The sequence below is a fragment of the Callionymus lyra genome, chromosome 19 (assembly GCF_982586985.1).
Source record: "Callionymus lyra chromosome 19, fCalLyr1.hap1.1, whole genome shotgun sequence".
Lineage (NCBI taxonomy): Eukaryota > Metazoa > Chordata > Actinopteri > Syngnathiformes > Callionymidae > Callionymus > Callionymus lyra.
In genome coordinates this window covers 20,170,929-20,191,008 of record NC_141836.1, presented here as the reverse complement: position 1 = coordinate 20,191,008, position 20,080 = coordinate 20,170,929, and the positions used below count along the sequence as shown (strand labels likewise).

Sequence of the window (20,080 nt, the reverse complement as noted above, 5' to 3'; positions counted from 1 at the left end):
GAAAACCAACGAGTCGTGAGAAATAAATTCACACAATGTGAGAAACATCCAGCACTTTCAGCAGCTTATAGGAGGAACAGTGTTTTGGCCTGAAGGGAATGTTTAAACCCACGCTTTTTTAGATGCGTGTCAGATTTAGAGTTTTCAGTCCTTAAGAAACAAGTTTATCTTTCCTTCACTCTGTGATATGAAGTCAAATACACACACACACACACGTTTAGTAGGTGTTCAGATCACACACTTCTCCAGTGAAATTCCACTCCCTCCGTGTTTCAAGTTACACAGCAACAGGACTGATAGATTCCATGGCTTCTTAAGATCCAGAATTGATCTCAGCGAAAGATCTCTCACTTCCTGTCTAGCTCAAGTCTGGAAAAGTGTTTCGTCATGAAGAGTAGAAGACGTGTTGCAGGACAAATGTTTGGAAAAAATGATGTTCAGTCATCGTACTTAGCATTACGAAATAATAGAAAAGTCCAAATGTGTAGGAGTCCATTCACGTAAACAGTGACTTCATCCACAGAACTCCAAATAAACAAAGTAAAGTAAACATCCAAATCATGAAATAATGTTGTTTTGGCTTCTTCACATCCCTTCATCTTTGACCTCTCCTCTGATTGGATGATACCAAGTTGTGTAACTGTGTGGATCTGGACATGTTGTGGATTAGATCACCGCAGGTTTGGCTACATGTAAGAGGATTGGTCGTGTGTTTGCTGGACGTCATCAGGCAGATGAACAATTCGGAAAATAAACAACTGTTCGAATAAATCTCTTCCTCAAATTTACCTCAAAACATTTTCAGAGGTGTGTAATATAGTTGTTTCCCTTTTGCTTTTAGGTCACATGTTATACAATATATAATATCATTTATACCCTTTCAAATGTTAACCGAGCGATTGTTAATCTGATGTACATGATGGTAGGTCTCACTGCTCTCTCTTCTTTCTTGTTGAAAGACATATTTTGAACTAGAAAAAGCACTTAGAGAAAACACACCTCCATCAAGTACCTTTTTTTTCAGCGTTTGAACAAAAACAAACCACCAGTCACATGGAAGTTGTCAATTTTAGCTAGAAAACCTCAAATAAAAGCTCAATAAACACTTGAAGGTTTTTCTTTTTTATTTAATTTTTGCATGCTAGTTCTTAACAGTGTTTCTGGTAAAAGTCAGTATCGAATCCCTCAAAACCTCTGGGATCCACATGGGAATCTAGAAAACCTCCAATAATTTGTTTCATGTCATCGTCACTATTTCAATATGAGAATTTGAGACTTTGTAGGACACATGGAAGCAGAGTTCTGTTTATTTTAAAAATATGTTATATAAAGTCACGATGCATTCAAAGGACGACTCACTTCTGTCAACAAGATGTTTATTAGCTGATGCCTTTCAAAGTCTCGTCACAGTGACCTCGCCAAGCTACTGTATAATTCATGTCAGGCACACACACGTGAACATGTGTACACAGCTGTGTTTTCACGCTCCACATATTACACAGCGTTCACGGACTTTGTCATGAGTTTCAGTCATAAAAAGCTGAATAGTTTTCTGGAAGCATTCACTGCATTACCTCGCCCAGCTGTGTCACTATGTTCATGTTATCATCATCATCTTAATCATCATCTTCTTCACCATCCTCATCATCTTTATCTTCATCATCATCATGATCATGATCATTATCTTCATCATCCTCATCATATTTATCGTCATCTTCCTGTTTCTTCATCTTAACCTTCCTGTATCTTTATCAAAACCATAATTCTCTTCTTCTTCATCATCATCCTCATAATCTTCTTCATCTTTATCGTCACCATCATCATTTTCTTTTTATTCATTATCATCATTTTCACCATCATCATCTTCATCATTATCCCCATCCTTATCATCTTCTTCCTCATCATCATTATTTATATCATCATCACCATCATCATATCCATCATCATCATCATCATCATCATCATGATCTTCATCATAATCATCTTCTTAATCAAAATCATCTTCATGATCATCATCTTCATGATCATCCCCATCCTTGTCATCTTCTTCCTCATCATCATTATTTATATCATCGTCACCATCATCATATCCATCATCATCATCATCATTATCATGATCTTCATCATAATCATCTTCTTCTTAATCAAAATGATCTTCATGATCATCATCTTCATGATCATCCTCATCCTTGTCACCTTCTTCTTCCTCATCATCATTATTGATATCATCTTCACCATAATCTTCTTCTTTATCATCATCATCATTATCTTCTCCATCTTCCTTTTGCTCATCTTCCTTATCATCAACTTCGCCATCATTATCATGATCTTCATCATATCATCTTCTTCATCATCAACATCATTTTCATGATCATCATCCTGTTCACCTTCACCATCAACCTTTCCTTTTATTCATTATCATCACTTTCACCCTCATTATTATGATCGTCATCATGATCTTCTTCTTCTGCATCATCTTCATCATCATCATCTTCTACATCATCATTTTTATACTTACCAGTTACATCATCGTTATTTGACAGCACAGGTCTGTTGCAATAAGTCTTAAACACTCACAACATGAGCCTGTCAAACATGAGTTTTTTTTAGGTAAATGTCTGCAGGTAAAGAAGAGCGCTGGTCTACTTAACCCGACTTCTGTTGACCCTTTAATCCTCTAATTTACCTCTGCAGCGGTTTTACATAATTAAATGAAAACTCAAATGCAGCATGTAGAAGCTTTGGGCTGTTGAACCTTAATAATGCACTATCCTAGCCCCAACACACACACATATAAACTTCCCATCCTGCCTCGCAAAATTCCTTGGCTAGCTCAGGCGACCTAGTTTACAGCCGACTCGCCTCTGAGCCACTGAGAGTTGGTTTCGTTTGAAGATGCGCGGAGCGGCGCAGCATGACAAGCCCATTATAGAGTCAGAGGAGGAGGGAACGCTCACACTTTCAATAGCTACTTAATCTATTCACTTAACAATATCTATTTTTAACACCCGACCGTGGCAATGTAGCATCAAACATACAGGAAATATATATATTTTATTGAATTATTTATATAATATTTATGTCGTCAGTTTCCATATTCTAGTTTCCTTTGATTAATAAATGATGTGCTGAAGATTTATTTCACTTTCTATTTCATCTAAGTGGCATAAAACACAAACTTTAGATTTCAATATGATGATGAGTGAGGGTTCAACTTATGATTCAGGTTGCATTAATAAAAATAAATCTCACATTTACAAAAGTAAACTCTAATACATATATTAAATACCTTATCTGTAGATTTAAAAACTGTTCCTGGCTCGCTCTAGGGTCAGAGTGGTGTAGCTACAATATTGAAAACTCACGGTAAGCATTGCAAACTCGTCTAAAAAAAGCCAGTAATTAAAAAAGTTTGAGAGTTAAGAGTAGACTTTACATACGGAGAAGAAAGTCTGCACAGCTTTATTTCTTCTGTTGCCTCAGTGCCTTTAAGCAAGTCGCAGAAAAGCTGTTTCCCCCAATGAAGCAGCACAACAGTGATGTTTGACCCGGTTTACTGAGGAGAGATTCATAAATGGCAAGTCAGTGTCACACACACACAGTGAATAAAGGCATTTGTGGAGGTAATCAGGCAGATATTGGGTACAGTGGACGCGACCATGCTGCACTGATGCCGACACACACGTTCAAACGTGAAACAACAGTGAAATATTCATCACATCTCACTTCCTGGCTGCAGCAGCGAGATGGACACAATGTTCCTCCACAGATCCCGATGTAATTTTTGCTCCATTTATCTCACAATCGGTTATTCTTTGCCTTCCTGACAGGCGTCTGCCGCGACTCCTGGAGATGAAAAGAAAAAAGTTAAAATAGTCGGAAAGTTGACACGGCAGCAGATCGTCTGTGATCCCGGGAAAGTGTCGTTCAACAAAGCAGAAGTGCTGCGGCGACACTTAAACATCACACACACAGATTACATTTGACGGGAGAGAGGTAGCTGCAGTATTCTGTTTTTTTTTATGTTAACTTTGTAGTTAATTTTAGAAACGCATGACACAGAAAAGGAATAAGATGCTTTACATCCAGACAAGTCGGCGGGACAAGAGTGGCGCGCAGCCTCATTGAGCAGTCGACTATGAAGCCTCCACACTGGAGGCAGTTTCACGGAGCATTAGCTGAAGCCAAAAGTGGGCTACATTATGCATTTGTAATTAGAAGAGTGTTTTTTTTTTACTCCCTCAAAAGCTGCTCACATCTGTGGAGAGGGGGCGAGCGCCGACATGAAGGCAGAAAGAAATTGTTAAAAGCCATGAAATGGGTTTAGAGTCTAAATAAGGTCAAAGCAAATTGGAGCGAAAAACTCAAAAACTGAAGATTTCTTTTATTTGAATCTTGATGGTGGATTCTGAAGTGGAGACGTTCAGAGAACGTCGGCTCTCTTTTCCTCGCCACTGGATTGTGTCGCAGGAGATATTTCGGCAACATTTCGTCACATGAACAATGACACCATTTACTGATTCACTCACCCAAAAACGGTCGCAGGAAAATACAAATAATCCTTAAAATGACTCACTATAATCGGGGTCACTGTTTCCCCACCACTAACATAGCATTGATTTCTAATTTATTCCGAAATGTTGATAGATTGGTTATCGCAGGAAATGAGGGATAAAAGTAAAATTGTTCAGCAAATTTACAAAATAAAATAACATTCTCAGATGTTAAATCACTTTTAATTCATACTTCACAATATTTCACAAGTTTAATCCAGCCATCAAACACCAAATCAGCTGTTTTTATTGACAGTTGGTTGATCCAATGTAATCTTACCGCTCAGACTCAATGGGCAAGGCTGGTCCAATCAGCTGGACCTTCCTAAATACTGTTTTCTGTGACCATGTAGTGTTAATAAATAAATAAAGTAAATTAATTGTCATAACACAATAAAATACCAAAGTCAAAAAAAAACAGGCAAACATTTTATATTTTTTAAGAATAAGAATAGTGACATTCTCATCACTCTCAAAGAAAACATATTTTTGTACAGTGTTTTATAAAATATTTAAATATATTTTGTAATATTCAATTTTATTCACACTTATTTATATATATATTTATAAACAAAATCAGTACGAGGGTTTGGTTATAATTGGAACAAACCATACGTTAGAAGAAAATAAATTTTAAAAAAAGGCCCAAAAAACGGTAATGACAAATATTACATTAAAGTATAAACAAGTAGTCATGCGAATACAGTCATTGGTAATGAGTAGTAATGTCTTAAATGTTCCAATTTTTCCCAAAAGGTCAAGTCGTAGACCTTCAGGTCATCAATTCCAGAAAACATCTTGCCTGGAGTAACATCAGTTTCAAGTTGAAGCATCATTCTCTAGCTCCCAAAAAGCATTAATAAATCCATGTTTGTGTCGTGAAAGAAGCGTCAAGTTATCTTCTCAGTCTAGCAGGTGTTAGCATAGAAAGGTTATTGCACTTTGAAAAGATCCGTGAATGTTGCGCAGCCATGCACGTCTGCACTGATGAATCTAGAGTAGAGGTCAAAGATAACTGGCTGAGGAGACGCACGTATCACAGGAGGTTGCAGGACGAGGTGAGGCAACAAATCAGCAGATACCTGGATCTGGTGTAAAAGTCTGAGTTTCGGTCATTGAAAACGAAGAGGGGACGACGAGCTGGAGTTTTATAGGTCAAACGTCAAGCCCTCCTCCCCCTCAAACATCAGCCCATCAATGTGTCCAGTCTGGCCTTCAACCTTCCGCTTCACTTGTGTTGACGAGGACGTAAACATGCCAGAAGTCCAGCATATAGACACGTGCACGGTGATAGAGAGAGATAAGAACATGTGAAGCATGTCGATGTACAGAGACGGACTGAAGCTCTTATTGATTCAAAACGTGTGTTTTATAATGATAAAAAGCGGGAGATGTTAATAGAAAGTCAAAACATGTTCTGATTTTGCTCTTCTGTGATTTGATTTGAGCTCAAGGTTGCACAAGTGGACAAAACTTTTTCTTTAGACTTGAGATCTTCTCCTCAGTGTGCGATATGTTTTGACTACAAATGATTAACTCACTTAACCCTGTGGAATCCTCTCCTTCTCGCTTTGGAATGAGTGATTGAAATATGAAACCAGATGTGTTTCAAAGGGAAAATGAATCTGAAAAAAAGGAAAATATACAATAACAATAATAAAAAGTAAACACAAACATTTCAAAAATGTAAAAAAGCGGAAAAAAATTAATGTTTTGTCAAATAAAATAAATGTATATTGTAAAATATCAATTTGAAGTGGAGCCATAAAAGGAATAGTTTTTGACCTACAAAGAAAACATAGAATTCAGACAGATGCAGTAAAATGAGGACAAATATTGGATTTTGGGTTTAAATTTATTAGATTCATGATGTGATGGAAAACTTAAAGAAAGATATTCACAGTTCAAGAAAAAAGTAACAGTGATTTTATTGTACATGAGTTTTAAAAAGGAAACAAAAGCACGTACTCACTCAGATTTGAGTTGCATCTCCTCGTAGGCAGGTAACGATGAAAAAAGGTTTAGTGCATAAAAAGGATTTAAATTGAAATAAAAAGTGACATACACACAATTGAGAGCATTATTACTAGTAACTAAAAATGTGTATTAAAACCTTTAGAATGCAAACATGATCATATTTGGGTAAATAAAGAAAAACTGTTTTTTAGATGGAAAAAAATCATAGCAGTTATTTTTGTACCTAATACATTACGTTAAAGTTCACAGAACGTGTTGTAAACGAACATATGTGACGTTATATAATAGTTTAGCACACAATCAAAGCGTTGAGAACAAGATATTTTTGGATAAACAAATGTAAAGAAATGATTTTTTTTCGAAGGTAACTGAACCCAGTGGATGATGACAGCAGGAGAGAAGATGACAATACAGCTGCCTGGTTTGTTTTCCCACGAGTTGTACTGTAGGTCTCAAGGCTGTAACACACACACACACACACACACACACACACACACACACACACACACACACACACAAAGTAAAAAAAAAGCAGATCCCATCTGGCTCAACTACATAATCAGCTTATATGTCCTACGCTCATATACATTTGTGTTGCTAAGGGATTTAATAATATCAACACACACACACACACACACACAACACTTTCCACACATGAAAAGAAAAAGTCACATTTAAAACATGATTGGAAAACAACTGCTGTTGGAAATGCTGAACATTTCCTAGAAAAAAAGGGAAAAACTAAGTTTTAAGTTTTCCTTTTTCGGGCCTTGATATAAATTGAAATACATATTCTTTTTATATAGTTATTTGATTTAGTTATCTTTACTAAAATAATATACAATCAAATAATAATTCTAGCTTATTTTTATGATTTTAATTCAACCAATGACTGTTATAAGGGTCCTCGAAGGTAAAAGGAAAATGGCCTTGAAAAGACGGAAAACAATTTTTGTAGGAATCATCGTGAAAACAAATGATGTAAGAAAGGATATTATGAAGTGTAAGTAGGTCACATCATTATAATGTAGTTGGGAAAAGTTTTTATTTTTGTATTTACTTTTGAATCTTAAAAAAAGCATTGACAAAAGATTTAAGTGGGTTGAGCATCATGTCATAGAGAGAACATTAATACTCCACATTGAAAGGATCCTGCACTGTGCAGCTGCTCTCACTCCGTTTATGTTTATAGATGCTTCTTGAACTTTTGAATGAAGCTTTATTGACATCAACAAATCTGAGGAAGCAGACGGTGTGTGTGTGTTGACAAGCAGCCAGAGCTCTGCTCACCTGGGTAAATATGAGCATATGGACGTACCCCGCCAGCCCCACAGGTGGGCACAGATGTCTTCCTGCCCTCCTTTGGACCCACTCAGGACCGTGCATGATGTCTGAGGTCTCACTCAACGTTACGTAACTGAGCTGAAAACAAGAAAGATCCAGCTGCTGATTTCAAATCTCTGTCGTCATGAGAGAATCGAAATCCACACTCGGGGCCAAAATCTATTTTTGGTCCAGATTTGTCCTGGATGGTTTTCCTCTGGACTCAATACGTCACTAGATCACATGACATTAAGAAAAAAACTAGTTTTTTGTCTGTTTCACTTTGATTAGGTAATTTATTTTGCTAATAAAAGTAAGTTTACAACTTTATTGACACTAGTCATCAAAAACAATTGTCAATAGATTTATCAATAAATATAAGTTTTGTATTTCTGTCATTGCCAGATCATTTTGACTCATTTCATAAGTAGCTCACGTAAATTGCTACTCAAATATCACGAGGGCTGGTTTGTGTTCTGCACGTGGAGAAGGTCCACCTGAGCCGAGGCAGATGCTGATGTCAGCATGAATTATTGAAGTTCTTCTGCTGAGACGTACCGATGGACTCCTTTGATCTCGACTCGTCTGTGATGTCGTCTCTTAATGAACCATCTAGAAACCTCAGAGCCCCAAAAATGATTCCCACACGAGTGTAGAGAAACTTGAACAGTTTTATTTGTTTCAAAGACACCATGGTAAAGCATTTCTGTACATCATGTCTGAAAGTCTTTGGGCTTGCACAGTACTTCGTTTGTCCCTCTCAAAGTGACATCATCTACCTGTGCCGAGACGCTGAGAATTTGTGCCATGTGACTTCTCCTCGGTGGATTTTTCATCTCAACGTGACATAGAGTGTAAAAAGATTGCACTTTAACAAAGATTTTATTTACAATTTTACAAAAATACCTTAAATTATCCAAATAAATATTGGTTCTTCCTGAGGTCACGTGATCCAGCTGCTCTCTCTGGGGCTTCATGACCTCGTGCTATACTAAACAAAGTAAACTGCAGAAGCAGGAGTGTGTGACACACGACTCTGCCGCACAGAAACACTGACTCGAATCGACCCGTGTGTGAATCTGTGATGCGTTTGTGGTCATCGACTGTCTCGTAGAAATCCGTACGATGAGAACAGTCGAGGAGCCGTGAAGGTTTGACGATGATGGAAGATTGAAATGAGATATTTCACAGTATCAAGTGTGGCTTTACTTCACTCACACACACACACACACTCACACACATAGTACCGACTGATCCGCCGTCACCATTATTGCTTTTCATACTGACATGTGAAGAGAAACATCAACTCCAGCAGCAGTCCTGACCTGCAGCCCACGTTTAAAGTCTTCGGAGAAAGCGGGACCAGAGCATCCGTAAAGGTCAGATAAGGCCATTGACACCAGTTCTACACGTTTGAGACGCCGCTGCCAACATCTCGTGCCTGGCGGATCCCGTACAGCCACTTGATGACTCGGGCGTTCCTCTCGATCACGGAGATGCCGTAGGGGACTCGCTCGTTGCCCCTTGCAGGTCCGTCCTCGGCGTCCTCTTCGCCGCCGTACTCTCGCACCTGCTCGGCGTCGCACTCTGAGCTGGGCGTGCTGACGCTGCGGAGTTTGGAGATGGACACGATGTCCGAGTTCGCGCGGGTGAAACGCTCCACGCCGCCCATTCCCTCCACCTCATTAGGGTCCAGCCCGCAGTAGTTGAAGAAGCGCTCGAGGTCCGCCGTAGCCCGGGAGTACCGGTCACTCAGGTCGGATTTGGAGCGATGCAACGCTGGGTGTTTGCGGGAAGAACCTTTCGAGCTTGTGTTTGAAAGATGAGTGAAAGCAGGAGATGATGGTGGGATCATACCGGCCTTCACCAACAAAGGACTAGGCGGTTTGTATGGAGGAGGCGAGGTGTTGTTTTGAGGATGAGAAGGCGGGGGTGGCGGTGGGACCTGAGGGTGCGGGACTTGACCCTGGGCGGTTTGTCGCGCTCTCAGTGGCTGCATTCGCGTCCGCCTTATGTCAGCATGAGGGCGGACGTCTACCCTGCGCACTGTCACAGAGTTCGGAGAGCTGTAAGGTGCGGGAACTCCAAAGCGGGGAACCCGGGCAGGGATGGGGGGAGGCTGCGGTTTGGCTTCTTCTGAGGGGCTGCACAATTTGTTGTTGAGTGTCGAGGACGTACCGGAGGAAGTGGAGGAAGACGTGGTCCCCTGGTTGATGGGTTTGTTGAAGAGTCGTTGACTGCGATCCTGCTCCGCCGACAGGCTGCTGCCGATGCTCTTCGCTCCCGAGGATGGGGAGGAGGAGGAGGGGGAGGTGGAGGAGGACGATTGAGAGCTAGGGAGAGGGCCATCACACACATCATTGATGAGATTGTTTAGAATGTCCAAGTTCAGAGCAGGCGCTCGCCTGAGACCCGGTCCCTCTCTCCTCCCTCTGTTCTCCGTATCAGCTGGGCAGCGTGCAACTTTCCGGGCCGGTGGGCTGCTGATTTGGTACTGGAGCATCATACCCGGAGGAACCAGGGGCTTGCGGATGATGGGGGGTTTGACAGGGGCTTGGCGAGTCAGGGCCACCTGCTGGCTCTTCACGTACTTGGCCTTGTCAGCCTCGAGGCGCTCCACGGCGCTCAGTTTGCGCGCTCCAGGTTCTGCCTGCCGTCGAAAGTAGTCGGGGCCCTTGTTGAGTATCCGAAAGGGCATGGCTGAGGTGAAAGCCACTCCGGTGAGGCGGCCATCTGAGGGCCGCAGGGTCTCTACTGGCATCCTGAAGGAGCTGGCAAAGAAAGACACATCAGTCACCTATGACTCGTAAAGCTTAACAAAAATGTTTTTACTTTTGCTCATGCTGCTCCTCTTCCTGCAAACTCTTTAACTTGCTTACCTCTGGTGCTGCTGCTGGTCTCCCTCCTTCTGTGCTCCTCCACAGCTTCTTTTATCTTTAAGCTCCACAGTCCGGTTTAGTGAATGGGTTCTTCAGGGAGGGGGGTCAGTTAGGGTCAAATTCCAAAACAGGATTCACCAAGCCAACTCAGTTAGGTCGGCAGTGATCCAGATGGGGGTTAGGCGGCAGATGCATTCACCGCTCAGGCAGCTGTCAGGAGGACCATCACGGCCGTACAACGTCAGAAGAATGTTCCCTCAGTCCTGGGTAGAGTTGAAGAAAATAACATCCATGTGAGATAATGGTCCACTTCTTGAGTACATCTCTCATTGAGCGTAAAGCAGTCACACAGAGACAATCCAACAGACAGACGGGACACTTCTAGACTGAAGTGGAGCAGACGGGAATGGCTTTAATACCAAGTCTGGCTCCTCCCAGCCGGCTAATCACACGTCAGCCCGGGAGCCTCAGTAGGGCAACCCGGGGCGGGGTCAGGAGCCAGAGCTGTACTCCAATTGGTTGAACTCAAACGGGATTCTGACCAATTGGACCCATCCCCCCTTTCAGAGAACAACAGTACACTCAGGCAGGCTTTTCATTCAAATGAAAATTCTTTGAAAGGGAGAAAGTGGAGGGTGGGAGGGGGACTAGTGGGGGCAAAACAGCTGCAATTCTGCACATTGACTTGCATCAGGTCCAGCGGGGGCCTCTGAACTCACACTGAAGAAAACAAACTGACAGCCTGCACAACTGTCTCTCTGTTTCACCTCTTTGTCCTCCTGCCAGCAGCAGAAAGACGGACGGAAGAAGGTCTGTCATGAGGACTTAAAGAAGACACGACAAGCTTTTGTTTGGAACAGATTTCTTTTGTGTGCATCCTTTTATAGACCAGTGAAGTGAGAGAAATTAAAACATTTAGATGTTTTTTTTTAGCTTTAACTTTTTTAAGGAAAGTGTCTTTGTTTCACTGTGACATTCCCAAGCAATAATGGAGATGTGAGGGGGGTGGTGAGTCACATTGTGTTATGAAAAGTCACTAAAACACACATTTTCATTGTAACCTAAAGATGGGTCTGATAAATATGAATAAAATAAGTTTTCAATGAAATGGTGCGTTTATGAAAGGGATCGTTTCTATTCAATATCTTAAAGTAAATTATTAAAAAGGCACTGCTATTTTTTAAACCAGATGTATTTTGTTTTAGGTCAATAAAAACATTTAAATAAACAGTTTTTCGAAATAGATATATTTATTGACTGTTTAAATTAAAAAGTGCTTCATTTCTAAGAGAAAAACAATGGTTGGCTCAGTTTTCTTGCTCCTAGATTAAACCGGGTTCCTTGTTTTGTTATTTGTATAAAAATTCTTTAACAATGTCCTTAAACTTCGACGTTTGAAGTATTAAAGTGCACAATTACTTTTTTTTTTACAATTTTTTCCCCCCAATCTATTGTTTTTGTTGAGAAAACATACATTTCACCTCATGTTACCCTTATTTAACAAATTCGATGAAGAGATGTCAAATAGTTTGAAAAATGTAAAAAGCAGAAAAGAAGCTATTACCACATAAATCCATTAGAATCGACAAAGAAACAGTGTTTTTGTTACTTCGCGGTTCAGATGAATACTATCTCTGTCTCCCTCCCCCACACGCCGTCACTCCCACCTCCCCTCTGCCTTGCTTACATGGTACACTTCAGGGTTACATCACGCACCCTCCTCACATCCACATCTATACACGTGTTTTTAATTTGAGTTAAAAAAAAAGAAAGATCATTGACGTTTCACCCCTGAACACAACAATATGTGGGCAATATTCCTGCGCACACATTAAGACACATTAAGTTCTTTCATCACTGCCTGTTACAAACTGAAGTGGTTTTTATTAACATGTATCTATTTTCTCTTTTTATGTATCTATATTATGTACATCTGGCTGGTACAAGATTCTTTGTAACATTATTTACATTTAGAGTATTGATAGGGTGTTTCTTAATGTATGATTGTATAAAAACTTACAAATGTACTGAAACTGATGTAAAGGTCAATATGAGATTGACATAAACAAACATCAACATTAAGAGTTTGCACAGGGTGGAGCGAGTTTCCTCGTTTTGGACGATATCAAAGTACATCATGCTGGGAGGGGAACACAGAGCAAATCCAGAGACAACTTTGGTTTGGCATTGTTAGGGTCTGTGTTACCCTTAACAGCTGGTTAACATTGCTTAGAGTCTGAGAACAGACTACGAATTACGAAAATGAATTACGAAGTTTGTTAGAACTAGAGTACTTGACCCTGGTGTTGCATTGGTGTTGTATTGAATTATAGAAACATAAAATAATTATGGTAACACATTATATGATTTGCAAGCAGATTAAAAAAAACAGATCAAGATATAGTTTTGTGGAAAAGAATATCGCGATGTACCGCCACCAATATATCTGTATCTATACTTGTTCATAGAAAGTTGTAGGATATAAGTGGACGTTTTATGCCACAGTTTCCAGGAATATCATTTGATAAGTTAAGATTCTCAAGACAGCAAACGTTTGGTAAAGAAATGTGAATAGAACGTTGAAATAGAGATAATAAGGGATAATAATCAATGTTTACAAGTTCCCGAAAAAAGGTTGAACGTAAACACACGTCATGAGGTCAGGTTTGTGCTGTACTTAGCGTCTTCTGAGAGCTACCACAAAGTCTCAAACTTAGATTACATCCAAAAAAGATGACTAACAAGTGCTTGTAAGGACTCAAACTTGAATTAGCAGTTGTTGAAGAAAAACCTGCATTTCAACTTCAAACTTGGAAACTAAAACATGTCTTCACCTAAAACTAAAGGCCATGAAAGTCTTAAGAAAACTTTAGTCATTTTAAGAGGGGCTTCACTTTTATTATTATAATTCTCCAAATAATCACAACACGAATAAGAGGAGAAGAGGTTCCTAAATGTGAGGTGAACGCCCGTTTACGAGGCTCAGATTTGAGTGAAACCATCGAGATGCTAATATCAACATCTATGCCTGAAGACCACAGCTATTGTCATTCAGTTTTGGGTTATTCTAGACAGGGCGGCCGAAGGAAATGTTTACTAATGAGACGCCTGTGTGTGCAAAAGGTGCAGCTGGCCAACATAAGCCGTGTCATTCACTGGAGCAGTCTGGGTAACTTACAACTTAAAAGAAACTTTAACATTGTGGTAAAAGTCTGACCATTGACGACATGGTAGGGATAAATTCAACAAAAGCATTTGTATTTTTTTAATTTTATTTCTCCAGCAAAGACCAAGAAAGGTTTACAATACGTGTTTATATTATGATGTCACAATTACACATCAGGATGATGGATTGCACCACATGCAACACAAAGATATGCTGCAATGGTGAGATGATCTAGTTTTTAATCAGGAGGTGTTCATATGTTAGTATTTTCTATATATATGGATGATGATTAACACAAAAAAAGGGGGAAAGGCAGAGGAATCATATACATAAATACATGTTTACCATCTGAGCGTTATGTAAATTATTTAGTAGACATAGTACAAAAATGTTATTGGGTACGTTAAGGTAGAGTAAAGCCATTAATACTAGCAATGTTTTTGGGTTAAATCAGAGCTGTTCCATTCCAAATCTTCATTTTCATCTTCCAAAGCACACTTTTCTTGAAGTCAAAGCAACAGATTTTCTACATCTTTTGTGAATTTTGATTAATTTGTCTCCTTCTCGAAGTTTTCCCAGCTAGGATACACAGTAGAGATATATCAACATTAAACGGATGAAACTCAATACCCTAAAAGCAAGTTAAAAACAATCCATCCACTATTACAATTTTTACTTTCCATCCATGTTTGGTTTTGCAGCAAGACAAACAACTGATGTCTCCAAAATGACAAGCAGCAGACAGTGGAAGGATATTTGTATCCCCCGTGGAAACATGTGCGGCTAGTTTGTCTCAAAAACTATTTTAACCGCCATGTTGTTTATGGCTGACTTCACAGTATTACGACTGCTGTGTGGCGAGGAGGTAGATTATGAGCATTCTGCTCAGGGGTCACTTGAGGGGAACGGATGAAGAACATCAAACCACAGCTGATTCTGGTCAGCTACTGGCCAGGACACTGATTATAGGGAAGACATGACGGAGAGAGCTATTTGACTCTCACGTGTGTTCCAGCACTTCATTTAAAGTGACGAGACTCCCGGGGAAGGAAATCACTGCGAGTGTTTCCTAGAAAATCTACACAGGACTCAACTAGGAACAGGAAAAGCCAACTGTGGTATTGTAGCGGCCTTCAGCGAACCCTGACCCCAGATTGTATTGTTAACAGGAAGATGAACACCACAGAGGTAAACACACAGGATTGATTGAAAACAGGTTTCAGGAAAAAACAAATATAATATTCATAAATAATAAGAGAACATTTTTGTTACTGATTGACAGTTACTTTAATGTAGCTCTGTCTCATTAAACGAGTAGTAACCCTTTAAGAACATAATGCCAAACTAAGATGTAAATGTTGGGGTCAATTAGAGAGTTAAAACAAAATAATAATAAAAATAAGATTTGTGGGTTCATTTGCAAATGACTGGACGGATAAAGATGAATGAGATGAGGTTTGCGGTCAGTTGGTCAGCAGTGATTTCTTGGCTTCACTGCCCACAGCATGAACAAGGAGGAAGCAGTGATGCACTTCACGGCCGGAAACATAAAACACACTTGGCCGGGAGAGTGTGTGTCACCAGTGTGTCAGCCTGGTTTTCACAAAGCCCTTTACCTCCACTATATATGGACTCTTGGAGGAAGAATGCCATGAATGCACTGACAAAATGTTACAAATACAAATGGAATTTTATTCCTACAATCTATAAAAGTGCAAATCTGCCAGTCAACAGCCCCAAGAATGTAATCCACTTTAAAATCTGAAATTGTCCCTTTAAACCCTATATTTATTTATGTATAATCTTTAAATCCCCTAAAAGTTACTTTTTACCTTATAAAGTAAATTGTAATATATAAGTGATAAATATACAACATATAAGGTCTACGTTCAATTTTCATATGGCACTGAAAGACTTCCAAAGTAAACACTTGCTGGTGTTTCCAAACGTATATCTTCAATTATTGTTTTTAATATGATTGTTACAGTGATGGAGGATGAAAAAAATTAACAAATCTTGGAGAGGAGTGCTTTATTTCTAAGACAAATCCAAAGGTTTGCAATTATTTCTTACTCATTCATGATATTTGAATTTCAGGCTGCAGAATATCCACTCAAACTATAAATGACAAATAATTTGTGAACCCCTCACCAAACCTGTGAAGCCTTGTTCTCCACCACTTGCTCTTCTTGTGAAAATCTTATTAAGGTTCTTAAAATGGACAGTTATATCAAAATAGCAATAATGTAAAAGTAGAGGAAATAACCATAGTTTTACACATACAGACATGAGGACTCCATGAGAAAGTTGACAAAGTCTCATGGATTTAAGACCACAGTGGCTCAGGAATCCTCAGAGATACAAGCCACTGCAGGACAGGCTTGCAGACACACACACATCTTCAGCGCATCAATAAAAGGCTCAAAATGAGGGGGTCAAAAGGTTATCAGCCACTCCCCTCCCAGGTTGATTTAGGGACTTCTTGGGACAGCTAATGGAGATGGAGAGGGGCACACCAGTGCAGCAGATCTGGTAGGTTAATTCCCTGGATTTAACTCACAAAAACACACTTATACCACCTTGCCATGCATGACTGCAGAGTCTGCACAGTTACGCAACAAGAGCTCATTTGACTGCCCAATCAAGCACTGAACCATAAGCTTTGAGTTAGTCTTATGATCCATCGACAGTCCTCCCCCATCCTCTCCAGTCCATCACTGTCTGTTAGCATTTGTTGCCCCAGGACAAGGCGCACACCCCTGACATTTGTGAGAGAAATGGTGCGAGCCAGATTTCTTGATGTAGATGTCCACCACATTTGGCTTATGTTAGAAATGCGATAATTTTATGTACAACATTCATACATTGAATCTTAAAATTATATTATAGATTTATGAAGATGTCTAAAATCCCTATGTAGCTTTACTGGTATCTGAGACTGTTAAGAGTATCTCTAAATGTGTATTTGTGATCCAAATACACATTTAGAGATACTCTGAAGTCTATTTAGAAGGTTGTGCTGATTCGATAGAATTGTAAAAATAACAAATGATAAGTAAAATTGTGTTTTAAAAGTGAGATAACTTAACAACCTTATAAGCTGCCGAATAATGAGTTTGCTTGACAGAGAGAGAAGAAAACGGCATTTTTCTCCTGCTGATAAAAAATTTACGCTCTAAACACAGTGTTTAAGTCGAAAGGGGCAGCAGAGCCTTACAGATTCTGCTTTGAAAGACTTTGTTTGGAGCTACAAACACACTCACGTTTGTATAGTGCGGTGTACAAGTTACACATAATACACACAACAGAATGTCAACATGATTATGATACAATCATAGAACATCTAGATGTAACTATGTTCACTTTAAAAGGTATAGTATTGGCTAAAACAGGAAGTGAGTTATGATTTACAAACACACTTCACATTTTGTAGTTTTTGCATTCACGCAGGAAGACAAAAACACTTTCATGTCATCACTTGCGACTTTATCATCCTCGTATTTTGTGATTAAAAATCATACTTTCAATAACTTTTTGCTTGAAAAGGTCCAGCAGCCCTCTGATGACGCTTCTCACAGAAGGTTGATGAAAATAGTCCCTGAGCAAATGTTATATTCAAGAGCAGTATTTTTAGATGTGGTATTTCAACCCCGGGGCAAGCCAGAACAGAGGCCGGGGCACTGACAGAGACAATACCACTTATTCTTATTCAAGCCGAATGGATCAGTTTTCAAGTCAATACTGCTCATTTTGCTGTGAATTCCCCACAAACAAAAGACTTAAAGTAAAAATATACTTACAGTGTATCTAAGAGGGAAGATGTCAAACCAAAACTCCAGGTTGTTTCTTTGCGATGTGATAAACCAGTTGCGTCTGTTCAAGTGCTGCTGATCTGTTGGGGATCTAAACCAACACTAACCTGAGAGTCTCTGCTCCTCAGGATAACATGAAGTCTCCTCCCACCGCTCAGCCAGACTCCTCCTCTTCTGCCGAGAAGAAGTAAGAGTTAGAACAGGAAGAGAGAAAGCTTCACCCTCACTCAGACCTTTCTAAACCCATTTTATTGAATATACAGTCAGAAGACTGGAGTCTATCTGAATCAGGGGTACACAACTTGTGGCACACAGGCCCTTTACGGCTCTTGAAACCATTTGTTAAATTTGACAAATGTGATGTTTAATTTTGTGACTAGCTAACTAATAGTGTGTTTTAACATAACTTTTGTTTTGTATATACTTCTTAACAATAATCAGCATTCACATCAATTCATGTGTCAGGTATGCATAAATAATATCTAATACCTAATATAGACTTAGAGGATTTAATTAATATATATTAATATATTGCATCTTGAAACATGACTGTTGACCTGTTTATCAAAGTCAGTATTGACATGTACTTGGATATGAAGTTAAATCAATATATAACCAATTAAAAATGCATCTTACCCTTCATTCTGAGATGTGTAATATGGTATATATAGAATCAGAATTGAACTGTTCAAATACAAACTCAAAACAGCTCAAATATCCAAAAGAATATACAGTGTTAATCCTTATTAATTTGACTTAAAGTACAGAAGCATGTCAGCACTGGAAAAGGAACAGTCTAATGCAGCGTCTGTGGCAATGTTCAGGAGGATTAATCGCATGTTCTTAACAGATTTGACAGATTGTTACTCTTTGCCCTGAAAGCAGTTGCTTTACTGGTCTATGAGAAAGTCCAGGAAGGGAAGTGTGATAAGCTACAGGCTAAAGGAGAGAAAGATGATTATTATGAAGTAGGTGCAGTCTTGGATATCCTGTCATTATGGAAAGTAGTACTTAAAGAGAGCTACAACTCCAGGAATACTTCACACAAATGTGCATACTTAGGAAAAACACCACATATTACATATTAAAACCCCCGAATATTTAATGGATATTTATGATTGTCTGGTTAGACCTTATACTAATCATAGCTTCATCAATTTCTTAAGTCAAACACACACACACACACACACACACACACACACACACACACACACACACACACACACACACACACACACACACACACACACACACACACACACACACACACACACACACACACACACACACACACACACACACACACACACACACACAGAGCGTTGCTTTTTTAAGGGCAGGGTGGAGTGCACAAGACCAACCTTCCTTACTGGCAGTAAAATAGACCTTAGTATACATGCGCTCACACCCTCAGTCTGAAAGGTAAACACACGTGAACTGGTCAAACAGTTTTTTTTTAAAGTATGCATTTCTTTAAAAAGCACAAAATGCGTACTTTATAGAGAGTGATCCACAGAGGCAGTGAGGGCAACAAAGATTCTTCTTACACCTTCAACCACACTTCAGCAAATCAAGGGCATCGTGAATGCTCTTCCCCAACTCCATTTCTATTATTAACAATCTTATGGCTCCCTGTTATTCAGTCTAACGATCTCTTTGAGCAAAAGATGAAACCTCACGTTTCTTAACACTTTAAGAAACGTGAGGTGCCAAAGAGCGCCACTCTGCTAAAATATAATTGGTTTCATTTTTATATGTGCCGTGGCACAAGTGTTGATAGGACAATTCGGACAGGAAATGAGTGACAAAAGTAAAGTCTATCTGGTTAAATTACAAATTAAAACAGCATTTGGACGTTAAATTGCTTTCAATTCAAAACAATACTTCACAAGCAGCATGCGGCAACACATCCCTGTGTGATGAATCCTGGGCGAGTGTGAGAACACCTTCTCTTAAGAGACGCACAGGAGGCAAGTGGATTAGAAGAGTGTGGAGACCCCCAATTTGCCCACACAGTCGGTGATCCAGAACAAACACACTGCTACTCTTGGACTGGGTTCAGCATCTGAAATGTACATGTTGTGGTGTAAAGTTACTGCAGCCCTAGCTGATTTTCTCTCACACTGATATCATAAGCTCCATCAGTTTGTGCACACACATTCCACGAATGCAGAGACACACCAGGGGATCATCTCACGTTACTACCAGCATCACACGCTTGCCCAAACTGCCCTTCGTTGGCATCTCATCTGGTTGCAAGAAGATTCAGCATCTATTGTAGTCCACTTCTGTCCTTCTTAGAATTAAGTGTCCATCATCTGTAGTAAAGTGGTCACTTGCTAATTGAGGCGTTATTGATTTGGACATTAA

General features: G+C 39.5%; 1 protein-coding gene and 1 long non-coding RNA gene across 2 annotated transcripts in view; both read right to left on the bottom strand.

Moving 5' to 3' along the window:
- LOC148059882 (uncharacterized) overlaps positions 1–20,080 on the bottom strand; it is a 312,120-nt gene that overhangs the window by 200,993 nt on the left and 91,047 nt on the right. The window lies entirely within an intron of this gene.
- LOC148059885 (protein FAM110A) lies at positions 8,511–10,869 on the bottom strand. The gene is made up of 2 exons (XM_087780893.1): positions 10,733–10,869; positions 8,511–10,624 (listed from the first exon to the last, which is right to left on the bottom strand). The coding sequence occupies exon 2, from the start codon at positions 10,612–10,614 to the stop codon at positions 9,259–9,261; it is 1,356 nt and encodes a 451-aa protein (XP_087637019.1). The 5' UTR covers positions 10,615–10,624; positions 10,733–10,869; the 3' UTR covers positions 8,511–9,258.